We start from the raw sequence: 13572 nt of genomic DNA on the forward strand, positions 1-13572 counted from the left end.
CCTTGGGTGTCCCCAGGTGCGCCCACCGGAGCATTCACTGGGACAGCAGTTCTCAAATGGGAGCGCGTGTCAGCATGCCGCGGCAGGCTTTGTTAGAACAGATCGCCGGGCCCCGTCCCCAGAGCTGCGGCTTCAGGAGGGCGGGTGGGGACCGAGACTTGGCATTTCCGGTAAGTCCAGGTGATGCTGATGGTCTGGGACCAAGCTTTGGGAACCACCGACCTGTGGCAAACACCTAGGAGGGGCTGGCCGGGTGGCAGGGCGTGCACCTTTCCCACCCACCTTGTAAGATAATGCCCAGGTGCTTTCCTGCATGGTTATAACCTTTTCCTCCTGGCAACACAGAAAGCTCCACTGAGCCCATTCTTGCCAGTCCTCAGTCTCATTTATGTCCTTTCTCTGCACTCAACATGACGGGAACCGTGGGAGAGAGAGGAATGTGCACGCTGAGACCAGCGTGTGTACACTGTTTGAAGGAAGAAGGAGGTCTTCCCGCTGCATGGGTATGCTGCGTGGGGCGTAACCAGCAAAAGAACGGACTCTGGTAGGTTTGCCGAGGAAGGAAAACAGTGAAGGGGGGGCTCTCATCTCTGTGACGGGGCGTCTTCCACCAGAGTCAGGAGAGCTGGTGGCCTGGTCATGCGGTTCCTTTCAAGTGGCCAGAGCAGAACGGGGGCAGGTAGATGGCTGACACCATCAACAGTGCCATTTCTGTCTGGTCTCTCCTTGGAATAGTATCTTGTTGAATGAAAAGGCCCATCTCTTTGAGAAGAGGAAGATCTGATAGAGCTGTGACTGAAATTGTGACAGATAAGATCATCACAGACTGATGTATTCTGCGTCAAAACTGGACAAAGACAGAGAAAGATGTTTAAAATGAATAAGGGCCTGGCTGGCGTAGCTCAGTGGATTGAGCGTGGGCTGCAAACCAAAGCATCACAGGTTCAATTCCCAGTCAGGGCACATGCCTGGGTTGTAGGCTATGGCCTCCAGCAACTGCACATTGATGTTTCTCTCTCTCTCTCTCTCCCCCTCTCCCTCCCTTCCCTCTCTAAAAATAAATAAATAAATCTTAAAATAAATAAATAAATAAAATGAATAAGGGAATCCCTGGCAGAGTGGTGCGGTCGATTGGAGCATCATCCGTACACTGAAGGTTGCGAGTTCAATTCCTGGTCAGGGCACATGCCTAGGTTGCAGGTTCACCAGTCAATGTTTCTCTCCCACATAGACGCCTCCCTCTTGCTCCCTTCCTGTCCCTCTCTAGAAAAATCCAATAAACATATCTTCAGGTGAGAATAAAAAACAAGTAAGGGAAGAGAGGGGATGGCTTGTGCAGCACACTGCACTGTCACCTCGCTCTCGTGCTGACAGAGCACAGTGTGGCAGAAGGAGGGTCCGCTTTCGCCAGCCAGAGCCCAGTTTGAACTCCAGCCCGCCTCACACAACCTCGGCGTGAGAACTAGCCCCAACGTCTTGGTCTCTCCTGAGCCTTAGACTCCTCCTCGCTGAATTGGGGTCGCAGGGCAGGGGTAGAGAGGGGGAAGGGAGGTCACAGGGCCCCGGGCACACGGCAGGGCACTCAATGAGAGCCCAGCGCCTCCCCTCCTCATGAGCAGCTTTTCTGAGAACTGTTTCTGTTCTCGCATTAGCCCCCATTTGCCCAGCCCTTTCCCACGTCCCACCCGCAGGGCACCAGATGGAGGCCACTGTCACACCCTCACCTTGTGCCCGCCCACCTGACCCGCCTCACCTCTGATGCCTTCACCTTGGTCGTTATGTCCTGCCTGTCTCACTGAGCATTGTTTAAAACTATTTTTAATTTTTTTATATCTTATGAGAATAGGTTTGTTGATTTTAGAGAGAGGAAGGGAGGAAGAGAAAGAGAGAGAAACAATAATGTGAGAGAAAAACTGATCAGTTGCCTCTCATATGCACCTTGACCAGCATTCGAACCCACAGCCCTCTGGTGTACAGGACGACGCTCCTACCAACTGAGCCACCTGGGCAGGGCAGCACCGTTTTGAACTTTGAACAGCCGTGTGCATGAGCCGCGGTTTGTCACTCTGCCGTCTGCATGTGAGGGTGTCCAGACCAGTAGAGACAGGACACCTGTCCCTTCGGCTCTGCACAGAAGCATCGGCAGAACGAGGACAGTGAACACTAGTGAGCACTCACTCTGCCTCCCAGACACTGGGAGGCCTGATCCGACCCGACCCTCACAAAGACACCTGCCCCTCAGGTGCGTTCAGCTATTACTCTCGGTTCACACACGACGAGTAGCCACAGACCTCAGAAACAGTGTGCTGTGGGAAGGCGGCCGGTCACCACACACTGGGCATGGTGCAGCTTCGTTTGTGTGGAAGTCCCGAACGGGCAGATCCCCAGAGGCAGAACGTGACGGTGGGCGCCAGGAGCCGGGGATCGGAGGCAAAGGGGGAATGGCTGCTGGCGGGTGTGGGGTTTCTGTCCAGGATGATGAAAATGCAAAGTTGGTGTGGACATGGTTGCTTGATCTTACCCCTTAAATGGATTGTGCCCTTTGAGTGGGTGAGTCGTATGGTGTGTGAACTGCATCTCAACAGAGCTGATTTTTTAAAAAATCATATTTAAAACAAAAAACAGGCACAGAGAAGTTAGGGAACTTGCCCAAGATCACAGAGCTAGCGAGTGACGGAGCTGGGATTTGAACCGGGCGCGCTGAGAGTAGGTCCATACCGGATGCTTCTGGAGCCCTCCCGCCCCATTCGTCTGCCTTGACAAATTCAAGCTGCTCCCTTAGGACTCAGCTCGGCTCTGCCTCTTCCTCAAGGCTTCCTGCCTTTCCAGGCAGCGCCCTCGCTCCCTCTCTCGGGCCCTTGCTCTTGGAAAAATGCCTGCTCTAGCTTTTCATAGTGTCTTGTAGGTGCCACTCTGTAGGCTTCTAGGCAAGAGAGGTGGGTCCTTCCCGCCATGTAATCCCAGGCCAACCTCGGGTCTGGCACCAAATCCGTGTGTCAGATGCGGAGTCTGTGGCAGAGATCACGGGCACAGGACAGTTCCCTCCTTGGGCATCCTTTCCACAAGGGGGGCTCCCAAGTGAATTGGCCCCATGTTGTGGGCCCGCTGGGTTCACTGAGTTTGACTGCTGAGTCCTTCACACCACCGAGGCCAGAGTGGCCAGGCTGGCCGGCCCCCTCGCAGGTCACAGAGCATTACCCTCTTTTCTGTGATTGCAGCTTGAACCTCATCCCAGACGGCTTTCTTGTGCAGCCCGTGCAGTTGGTGAGATAGGAGGCTGGATAAGAATGTGTGTGATTCTGAGAAAAAAACAACACATTATTGCCTCTGCAGACCCATCTGCAAGTTCACGTCCAAGTGGCAAGCATAAACATTATTCCCTGACAAAGCCTTGGAAGCATTAGTCAGAACCCAGCCAAAACTGGACACACGGAGAAATTGGAAGAAAAATGGGATTTCTGCATAGGAATGATGCAAAGTTTGTAAGCCACTTGAGCAAAGACGGGAAGGAAAAGCACCAGGAGTCACCCGCAGGAGCAGCTCACACTGACCGGCTCTCAGGCCAGGCCGGCCCTGTGCGCTGGGCCCGGTCTCATCCTCACACTCCGCGCCACTGTCCGCCGGCTTTGTCCGCCCGCGGAGGCGTCAAGGTCTGAGCGCACCCTGCCCGGCCCCCGCCCCCGCCTCCGCCTCCCATCAGCGCGGCTGGGGGTGGTCTGTAATTTCTCTTCCCTGCTTCTCTACGTGTTTTGAATTTCCTACAGTGGACATGTATTATTAGGAATAACACATATTAAATGTTATTGTTAACAATGGTTATTGAAAAACAACCCAAAGAATGTCTCAACTGTTGAACAGAACACTTTTCCAGGTGACAGGGCTGCCCTGCACTGGGGACCGTGGGGCCCGGTCACCATGCGCCGCACCGACCCGAGAGCGGGACTCCGCCGGTTGCCTAACGCGCCCAGCTCACGTTCAAAGTCATCCGCCTCCGCACTACCTTGCGCAGTGTTCGTTCGCAGAGGAATCGGGCCTGGTGGCTTATTTAGGGGGAACTCTCAGGTCCAGGCTGCTGACCGGGGTCTTCCAATGAAAACACACAAATCTGCGCCTGATCCTGCAACTGGGACTCATTCGAACAGAAAACAAAGATAAGAGCAAAGTGGGTTTCATGGGAGAAAAGCCTCCATGTGCCTGATGACTTCTTGGCAAAGGAAAGATGGGAAGTGCGCGGCCCGCCGGCGCCTCTGTGGGCCTCCTCGGGGCGGGTCCCGTGGCCGCGCCGGCCTGGTGCGGGCTCAGCCTCTCTCTCCGAGGTCCACGGGAAGGGAGGGGCTGAGGTCGCCGACACCCCAGAGTGTCTGGAGGCTGATAAAGGTGCTGGGTAAGTGGTTTCTCAGATGTTCCGGACGGAAAGCTGTTGAGATCCCATTGTTTTCCATCCGAGCCCCGCCCCCCCCCCCCCCCCCCCCGCCACGGTCAGGGGTCAGGTGGGAGGGGACCTCTCCCACCTTCGTCTACCTGTGGCGGGTGACCTGCCCTGACCCACGGACCGGCACCGCAGAGGAGACGGCCGGGGCTGCCTTCCTTGGGTGCAGCGACCGAGGCTCAGGCGGGTGTGAGGAGCGTCTGGCCTCCGGGGGGATGTTGGAGAGTGTGTGGCCTGCACTTCGGCTCTGGATCTGCTCCTGCTCTCTTCGAGAAAAGGAAGCTCTCTCCATGTTTAAGTTTTCAGTTCCAATTGAGTTTACGTGCACGGCTTTCTTTGTGGAGTGTTAAGGAGGTTTCCCGAAGGGCCCAAAATGACTTATCAGAAGGGTCCCCCCGGTCACTGTGGTAGGAGGGGATGTGGCTAAGCCACGTTCTCCCCTGAGCAGAGATGAGAACACGCACCCAGCCGCTGAAACGCCTCTGGCGTGAAGGGGCCACTCCACAGGTGCTGGGGGTGCGGTGGGTGGGTTGGGGGGGCACAGGCTGCCCACAGCCCTCGCACAGCTGGCCCGAGTTTGCTGGGACCAGGGCCGCCGCGGGGCAGACAGGCGGACAAGCCAGGTGGTGTCTGGAGGTGGAACCGTGTTATGAAGGAGCAGGAAGGTCGGTCTGAGAGTCGTGAGAAGTGACCGGAATGTGGATGAGAGCAGGTGGGTTGGGGGCGGGTGCACGGCGGAGCGTCGAGGAGGATGGACGTGCCCGCTCCGTCTCTGGCCCGTGTCTCCTCACTCCGCCCAAAGCCGAGCAGGCGGACGGTCCCTGATCAGTTTGCAGGCCTCCTGTTTGCCCGTCACAGAGCTTTGCTTCTGCTCCGTGGTCCCCATGCAGCAGGCCACTCCTAAGTGGGAACGGGAGGGGTTGTCATCCCCTCCCCAGTGTCCAGTGGACAGAGTTGGGTGAGGACTCCAGGCTGGACTGGGGGAGAGGCCGCAGACAGGGAGGGTGCTCTCGTCTTGCTCCCCTCATCCTGGGCCCAATGGGGGGGGGGGGTGCGAGCTGCAGGCCCAGGTGGCCCTTAGGCACCACTCGGGACGGCGGAAGGCTGCCACCAGCTACGTCTTTGAAGTCGCAAGGCTACACCTTCATGGGTAACCCCATGCGCGCTGCTCTGGCTCAGACAGACAACGAAAGAGAAAAACGAGAACAAAGCCCCGGTCACAAAGTAGCAAAACAGGCAGTGAGAGTAGTTTGTTCACAGGATACATTGCAGATCACGGGGCAAGCAGTTCCGCGAGAGTTCTTCTGATTCACATTGCTTCCTTTCGTGTTCCTGCTCATTTAAACAGAGCCAAAGTAAACACACAAAAATGTGGTGCACGCGCCCCTGGCCTTCGGATTCCTTTCTCCTGGCTGCAGAGGGTCAGCGGCTCCCTCATCCCACGTGCCTCTTCCTGCCGCGGCTCCCCTGCAGCGCGCAGTGCTCCCAGGCCTGTTTAGAAGGGATGCGCTGGGAACAAATGCAAGGAAACTGTTCATTCCTGAAAACGGAGGAGAGACATGAGCTGCTGAAACGTGAGCCGTGTAACTGCCTGTCAGCTGCGAGTTTGCCTCGTTACAGCTGCGAGAGTCGGAATTCATTTTCCCGAGAGGTGGCCTGCCACAGGGTATTGAGCTGCTTCCACCCACAACCGAGCATTTAAAAAGCCTGTAGCTTCTCATGATTGGAGATTGACTTCACAGTCCACCTGGCCTGTGGTTTGGCTGTTCGTGTGGGGGCTGGATGATTTCTGCCTGCCAGTGGCTCGTCCTCTGGCCTGGGTCGTTTGGGGTCATTTCCCTGCTGGCCAGCACCCGTGACAGAAAGTGAAAGATTTTACTTATATTTACTTTTATTTCATTTATAAAAGAACCTGAAAGTCAAAGCCATTCGTTTGACTTCTTATTTGTAGTTTTTAGTCCATGTTATTTTTTTTCCCAGAATAGAAATATCATTATTATTGTTTTCTGTTTATGAAAGTAATTATACGCTCATGGTAAAAAAAAAAATTCTTAACCGTTCAGAAATAATCAAGCGTAAAGTTCCATTACGAGTCCTAGTGCCCAGAAGTAACTACTACTGTTTTGTCTATTCACACGTGCATAATTGATTTTGATTTTCTGATGGCATCGTATAGCCATTGAATTTTGTAACATTTTTCTTTTCACAAAGTGCTGACGTCACATGGTTGACAACAATATGCCAATGTGCTCAAGTGTCTAGCCCGGCACCTGGCGCTGCGTCAGGGCCCAGGAAGTAATGAGATGTATTACAGTAAGACCTGGGGGTTGTCTTTGCCTTTCATGTTCCCATCGCCTGTTTGCCATGGGTAGTGGGAGTTCATATAAAGTGCCAGCGAACAGAGGCTTATGGAAGAGAAGCTAAAAGTCCACCCCAAGGGGCCAGATCTCTGAGACGACCACTCAAGGATGCTATGGGGTGCGTGCCCTGCACGCAGACCCCTAGCCGACGAGGGGAATGGAGAGCGAAAGCCAGCCTGCATGCACACCACCCCCTGCACCCAGGGGGCTCTGTCTGTCCAGGGGCGGGGGAGTCTCTTTCTGATTTGCTCGCACATTTTCATACCAGCTGGTGGCATCCCGTCGACTACCAGTAAGACGTCGCTTCCTGGGGGGTGATCTTCTGTTAGAGCCCAGGACACAGCACAGGGTCGCCCTGAAGACGCTGGTTCGGAGCTCTGCACTCCCCTGAGCCAGACAGCTACCTGCAGCAGGCCTCCAGAGCGTGGCTGGGCAACACCTGCGGGACGGCCTCGCACGGGCAGCCAGATGTTACCCCTGGAGGGCCTGGGGCTCCCGGATTCCAGGCGTGCCCCGGGAGGAGGGGCCGGGGAAGAGTGGGCCGGAAAGAAGCACATCCCAGCAGGCAGTGTTTTGAGGGGAACCTCGGGGCTCCGGGAAGGTGGGTGAGGTCCAGCAAGGTGTGAAGGACTGGTTCCATTAATCACTCAGAGCGTGGCTCAGAGGACTCTGGGAGGATGAAGTGTCTCCCACGTGGGAGACAGTGCGGCCCGGGCATCTCCTTGGCCCTGGGGAGAGAGCAGAGAGAGAGAGAGACGATGAAGTTCGTTGTCCCGTGGAGCTCTCGTTCTATTATAACGAGCACATAAAGAGGCCATTTGAGACCAGGGCAAGTGCTTAAAAAAAGCAGACTGAAATGATAGTGTGCACCTGGGCGGAGGGACAGCCTCTTTCCTCTTCAGGTGGCTCCGGGTCTGGACAGGCTGTATGGAAACTGAAGCCGAGGTCAGCAGTGTGAACCGAGAGCTGTGGAAGAGCTTCCAGCAGAGGGGCTAACAGACCCGGTAGCCCCCTTATTCCCTGGGGCATGTTCCAAGACCCCAGTGGATGCCTGAAACCACAGACAGTACCAAACCCTGTACATGCATACCCATGGTAAAGTTTAATCTATAACTTACGCACAGTAAAAGGTTAACAGTAACCAATAATAAAATACAACCGTTACAACAATATACTGCAATGAGAGTTCCGTGAGTGTGGTGTCTCTCTCTCTGTGTGACCGCTGAGACCGCTGCTGAGTGACTCGTGGGCCGGACGCCTATACAGCGTAGATTCGCTGGACGAAGGGATGAGTCACAGCTGGGCAGGACAGAGCCGGGCGGCTCGGGGTTTCATCACGCTACTCAGAATGGCATGCAATTTAAAACTTATGAATTGTTTATTCTGGAATTGTGTATTTAATATTTTTCAGACCACAGTTGACTGCGGGTCCCTGAAACCCTGGAAAACACAGCCGCAGATCAGGGGGAGGGGCCCCTGCCCCGAGGCCCCAGGCCAGGCCCGGGCAGCCAGAGCACAGTGAGCGAGGGGACAATGTAACAAAGTGAGTCTGCAGATGAGAGGAGATTTACAGCGTGCAGGGCCTCGGGAGCCGGAGTGGGGAGCTCTGGCGGTTTCCTTTTGTGCAACGGGATGCCATTGAAGGGTTTTCAGTGAGGGAGTGGTGATTCCCAATTTATGTATTTACACAGTCACTCTCAGAATGAAAGCTTAATAAAACAGTCAACTCCAGACGCCGGGAGGAAATGGGGCTGTAGGTAGGTGTCCATCTGCATGGCCACCCCCAGTCGGGGACCTCGCTGCTTGGCTGGGGTGGCCCTGCAGGTGGAGGGTGGATAGACTGAGGTGTTGGGGTGCAGGATAGTTCTGTGCCAGCCTCGGCCTGTCAGTAGCCAATGTTGGTGGTTCTTGCGATTGACATGTCCTGGGGAATGAGTCAATCGTAGCAACTTACAGCAGCGTGGGGGCGGGACTTGAGCCTCTCACGGCTATCAGCCCCCCACCGCTCACATTAGGGCAGGGGTGTCAGACTCATTTTTCCTTGGAGGCCACATCAGCCTCGTGGTTGCCTTCAAAGGGCCGAATGTAACTTTAGGGCTGTATGAATGTAACTACTCCTTAACAGTTAAGCGAGAGCTCAGTGCTGCCGCCAGGTCGAAACAAGGTGCTGGGTCGGATAAAACAAGGAAGGTGGGGGGCCGGATTCAGCCCACGGGCCTTGTGTTTGCCGCCTGTGCATTAGGGGAAGGCATGTTGTTTCTCAGTGGACCCATGAGAGGGAGGACATCACTCCGCTGCCCACCCCCCACCCCCCGGGCTGGCGTCTTCCTGGACATCTTAGCTTCTCCACGTCATTGTCGAGAACAAGAGAGCTGGCCCCTGCAGGCAGCCTGCCTGGGACCCTGCCTCTCAGTGCAGACACGTGCCAGAATGTGACACTGCGCTCGCTCTAAGGCTGAACGGACAGCCAGAGAGCTATTTGCTTTAAGCCGTAGATGTATCTTTTACAGCTGTATTGAAGTATAACTGACATATTAACCCGTACGTATCTAGGGTGTACGGTTTGATGGGTTTGGACATGTCTCCGCACCGATGAAACCTCCTAAACAGTTAAGGTAGCGAACGCACCCCCGTCATTCCCCACTTCCCCTGTGCCCCTGCCCCATCCCAGATGACCACCTCTCTGCTGTGGGAGGGAAAAATGATTCTACACCCGCCCTTCTAAGTTCTTCTGATTGGTCTAATAATCAAGTTGGCATGAGACAGAGTAACAGGAGAAAATAACCAGATTTATTACGTATGTACTTGGAGGGATGGCGGAAGAATACGGGGCCTGAGGATGTGCTGGTCAGTGGAGGCTTATACGCCTCACTGGACCAGGGCAGCTCAAAAAGCAGGCGTTTGCCGGGCCAACAGTGATAACAGGACACAGAGAGGACTTTGACCAAAGGTCCTTGCTAGGTTCCTCCCTGTCCAGCACCCTAGTTCACGTTAAACTAAAATTCTCTACAATGATATCTCCTGGTCCTCTGTCTAAACCCTCTAAGGCAGTTAGCAGAAGATCAAAGCATTTTTTTTCTGAGTCTCTGTTTCTTAAAAATAACCAGCTCGAAATAATCAACATCCCAAAAGGCATATTTTGGCGTGGCAAGCTCCGCCTGCCCTCACAGTGTGGACTGTTTTTGACCGGCTTCTTGCACGCAGCGTGATCATTTTGAGATCGGTCCATGTGGCTGCACGTGCCAGCAATGGATTCCTTTTTACTGGCTTTCTGCTTTTGCTAGCACCGTTGGTTAAAGACACTTGCAATTCTTGATCGCATTGCCAGGAACCCTTATAAACAAAAATCAGTTGAACATGTGTGTGCGGGTCTATTTCTATGGAGCTTCACTGATCTGTTTGTCTGTCTTTGCGCTGACACCACATGGCTACATTCTTGTAGCTGCAATGTCTGGAAATCAAGTAGTACAAGAACTCAGCCCTGGCTGGTATAGCTCAGTGGATTGAGTGCGGGCCTGCAAACCAAAGGGTTGTCGGTTCGATTCCCAGTCAGGGCACATGTCTGGGTTGCAGGCCAGGTCCCCAGATGGGGACACGTGAGGAGCAACCACACATTGATGTTTCTCTCCTTCTCTTTCTCCTCCCCTTTCCCTCTCTCTAAAAATATAAATAAATAAAATCTTTTTTAAAAAAGAACTCATATATTAGTTCTCCATTTTTTTAGAGTCTGTTGGGTTTTTTTACATACCCATCACCCACCTTGCTAGGAGGACCGGGACTGCGTGCTTCGCCCACATCCAAGCCAAGGCCCCACCCCCCCATTCCCAGCAAAGCCCTCCCTCACTCCTGTCTCCTCTGACTTTTGTCCCCTGCAGGGTTTGGGATGACGACTCCGGCGACAGTAGGAGGAAAAATCTTCCTGATCTTTTACGGCCTCCTTGGGTGCGCCAGCACCATCTTGTTCTTCAACCTGTTCCTGGAGCGACTGATCACCGTCATCGCCTACATCATGAAGTCGTGCCACCAGCGGCAGCTGCGGCGGCGAAGGGCCCTGCCCCCGGACAGCCTGAAGAACCTGGGCAGGTCCGAGGCGGACGGCCTGACCGGCTGGAAGCCCTCCGTGTACTACGTGATGCTGATCCTGTGCCTGGCCTCCCTGCTCATCTCCTGCTGCGCCTCGGCCATGTACGCCTCCGTCGAAGGCTGGAGCTACTTCGACTCGCTCTATTTCTGCTTCGTGGCCTTCAGCACCATCGGCTTCGGGGACCTCGTCAGCAGCCAGAACGCCGGGTACGAGAGCCAAGGCCTCTACCGCTTCGCCAACTTTGCCTTCATCCTCATGGGCGTCTGCTGCATCTACTCCTTGTTCAATGTCATCTCCATCCTCATCAAACAGTCCATGAACTGGATCCTGAAGAAGGTGGGCGGCAGCTGCTGCCACCAGTGCCAGGGCGGGCTCCCGCGGTCCCGGAGGAACGTGATCATGCCGGGCACCGTCCAGAACCTGGGCAGCGTCTCCATAGAAACCGATGGGGTGATGGAGAGTGACACGGACGGGCGGAGTCCCTCGGGGGAGGGCATCCCTGGGAAGGACTGCCCGGCAGCCAGCAAGGCCTCGCTGCCCATGCTGCAGAAGCAGCTGCCCGAGGCGGCCAATGGCTGCCCCCACCAGACCGGCTCGCTGCATCAGGACAGTGAGTTCTCGGTGGGGGTGGGGGCCTTTGCGATAATGAACAACAGGCTGGCAGAGACGAGTGGGGACAGGTAGGACAGAGGAGGCTGAGGGGACAGTGGCCACGGAGGGGACGGTCACCTGGCCCAGCTCTGCGTCTGGCCGGGTTCCTTCTGGAGCTCCTCCTCCGGGCTCCTTTGATCCCGGCTCCAGACACTGGATCTCCCAGCCTCCGCTCTGACAAGCGGCCAGACTTGTGGGCTATGGGAAGCCGAAGCCACCAGGCCCTAATCCTCATCTTTATTCTTTACTATTTCAACTCAGTCTTTTAAAAGCGAATCACACAGACCTGGCCCTCTTTCTTTACTCATCCTGCTCCAGCGTTTCGGCGGCCAGAGCAGGGCGGTGGTTGGTTAGGTGAGACTTGATCCCCGCTGCTCTGTCCTTGATTTGGACATAAAAGTCCTGAAGGTCCTAACTTTCCCGGGGACTGTGCAGAGCTGAATCCGCTTCCTCTCCCAGCCCCTTGAAGCAAAACAAGAAACAGGGAACTGTCAGAAGATGTATCGGGGCTCCGGGCTGCCTTCAGAGCAGACTGGGCCGTGGCGCCTCGGCCACGGCAGCCGACCATCTGGTTTACCCTTTACCTGCTTCTCTGCTTTCCGCTTCTTCTTTCTTTCATGGTAAAGATCTTGATGCTTGGCCGAGGTGTCTCCGGGACCTCGGTGTGCTAAGAAAACCGAGTTCAACTTCGGGCCTTGGCACTGCAGCAAAGTGGTGAGGGAGCTCACTTTGCAACCGGAGACGAGAGTGTAACGTTTTCCTTTCCACGGGTCCCAGGGACCACTCCGTTTCTACCAGGGCTTGGGGCCCATTGCAGAGATCCTGGCTGACTATTTATTAAAACTGAAAATTCAATAAATCCTCATTTTATTACCTAAGATGACACGTGTGCTCATTGCGGGCGGCGGGAGTGGGGTGACTAATTAAACAGGCATTTATTGTGCAGAGAAAAAGGAAGCAGGACATTAACCTTCGGCGACAGAAGCATCGTCTTGGATTTGCGGCTGGATTCCAGGCCCAGGAAAGAAAATCTGGCTGTTCGTCTCAGCTGTTTCGGTTCTGCCTTCTGGGATTGTGACACGTCTGGTTGCGTAACCTCCCAAGGAGGTAAAGTGTCCGTGTGAGGAACAGGGACTCTGGGCCTTCCTCTGTGCAGGAGAGGACGTTTGGGGCATGAGAGCAGAGTTCAAAGGACGGGGCTGTTTGTTCATATGGCAAGGGTGATGCAGACACGGTACTTCCGGAAGTGAAGAGGAAAGACGGGTGCAGGGAAGAAGACAAAGGAGAAGGCGTGGCCTAAGGAGACTCGGATGTCCAGCCGACGGTGTCGGAGCTGGGAGGACCCTTAGCCACCATCTCATCCAATCTTCGTGCTGTTTGCACGAGGACATGGGCACGGAGGGGCTGCTCCCTGTCTGAGCTCTCCGGGCTGATGGTGCGCAGCCAGGAGAACCCAGGCCTCCAAGGCGGGAGGTGGGCCCTTTGCCAAGCCCCCCACACAGCAGCAGCTCCCCCCTGCAACTGCTCCCTCCTGAGGCCGAGTTGCCTTTTCTTCCAGCAGGCAAACCCAGATGTTTCCTTTACGACGCCACCAGTGCCCGGCAGCAGAAGTGTCTTAAGTAGCAGCCCTGGGTCTGAACACAGGGGGCTGTGCAGCTCCAACAGCAGAGGTCTTCACCCATAGAAGGAACAAGCGTCCATACAGAAGAGATCCGATTGGCAGACATAGAAGGAATCGGGGAAAGAGAGCCTCGCCATCAGAACATCGGAGTAACCGTCGCTGCAGAGGAGATCCGCCCGTGGATGCTAAAGTTCATGATGTTCAAGTTTGAGCAGAATCAGGATACCTGGAATCTCAAAGGCTCTCCACCAAAACGTTCCGTGATTACGAAGAGGAGAGCAGTGGCTTTCCCGTGTAGAATTCTGGCAGGCGCCACGTTAATCACCAGGAGCACATACCAGTGTCGCATGCCACCTGAGGGGACGTCCTGAGAAGGGCTTGGCCACTCCGTGACATCCTTCCCAATAACTCCTACCTTCAGCCTCCT

At 55.0% G+C, this 13572-nt stretch overlaps 1 protein-coding gene across 1 annotated transcript in view; it reads left to right on the top strand.

Annotated features, from left to right (window-relative positions):
* KCNK13 (potassium two pore domain channel subfamily K member 13) overlaps nt 1-11643 on the top strand; it is a gene marked incomplete at its 5' end in the record, with an annotated part of 53612 nt that extends 41969 nt beyond the window's left edge. Inside the window, one exon of the mRNA XM_028506325.2 lies at nt 10665-11643. Within this exon, the coding sequence (XP_028362126.2) occupies nt 10665-11557 (893 nt within the window). The remainder of the gene's footprint in view (nt 1-10664) is intronic.
* Between the last annotated feature and the right edge of the window lie 1929 nt (nt 11644-13572).

This window comes from Phyllostomus discolor, chromosome 1 (genome assembly GCF_004126475.2).
Source record: "Phyllostomus discolor isolate MPI-MPIP mPhyDis1 chromosome 1, mPhyDis1.pri.v3, whole genome shotgun sequence".
Classification (NCBI taxonomy): Eukaryota; Metazoa; Chordata; class Mammalia; order Chiroptera; family Phyllostomidae; genus Phyllostomus; species Phyllostomus discolor.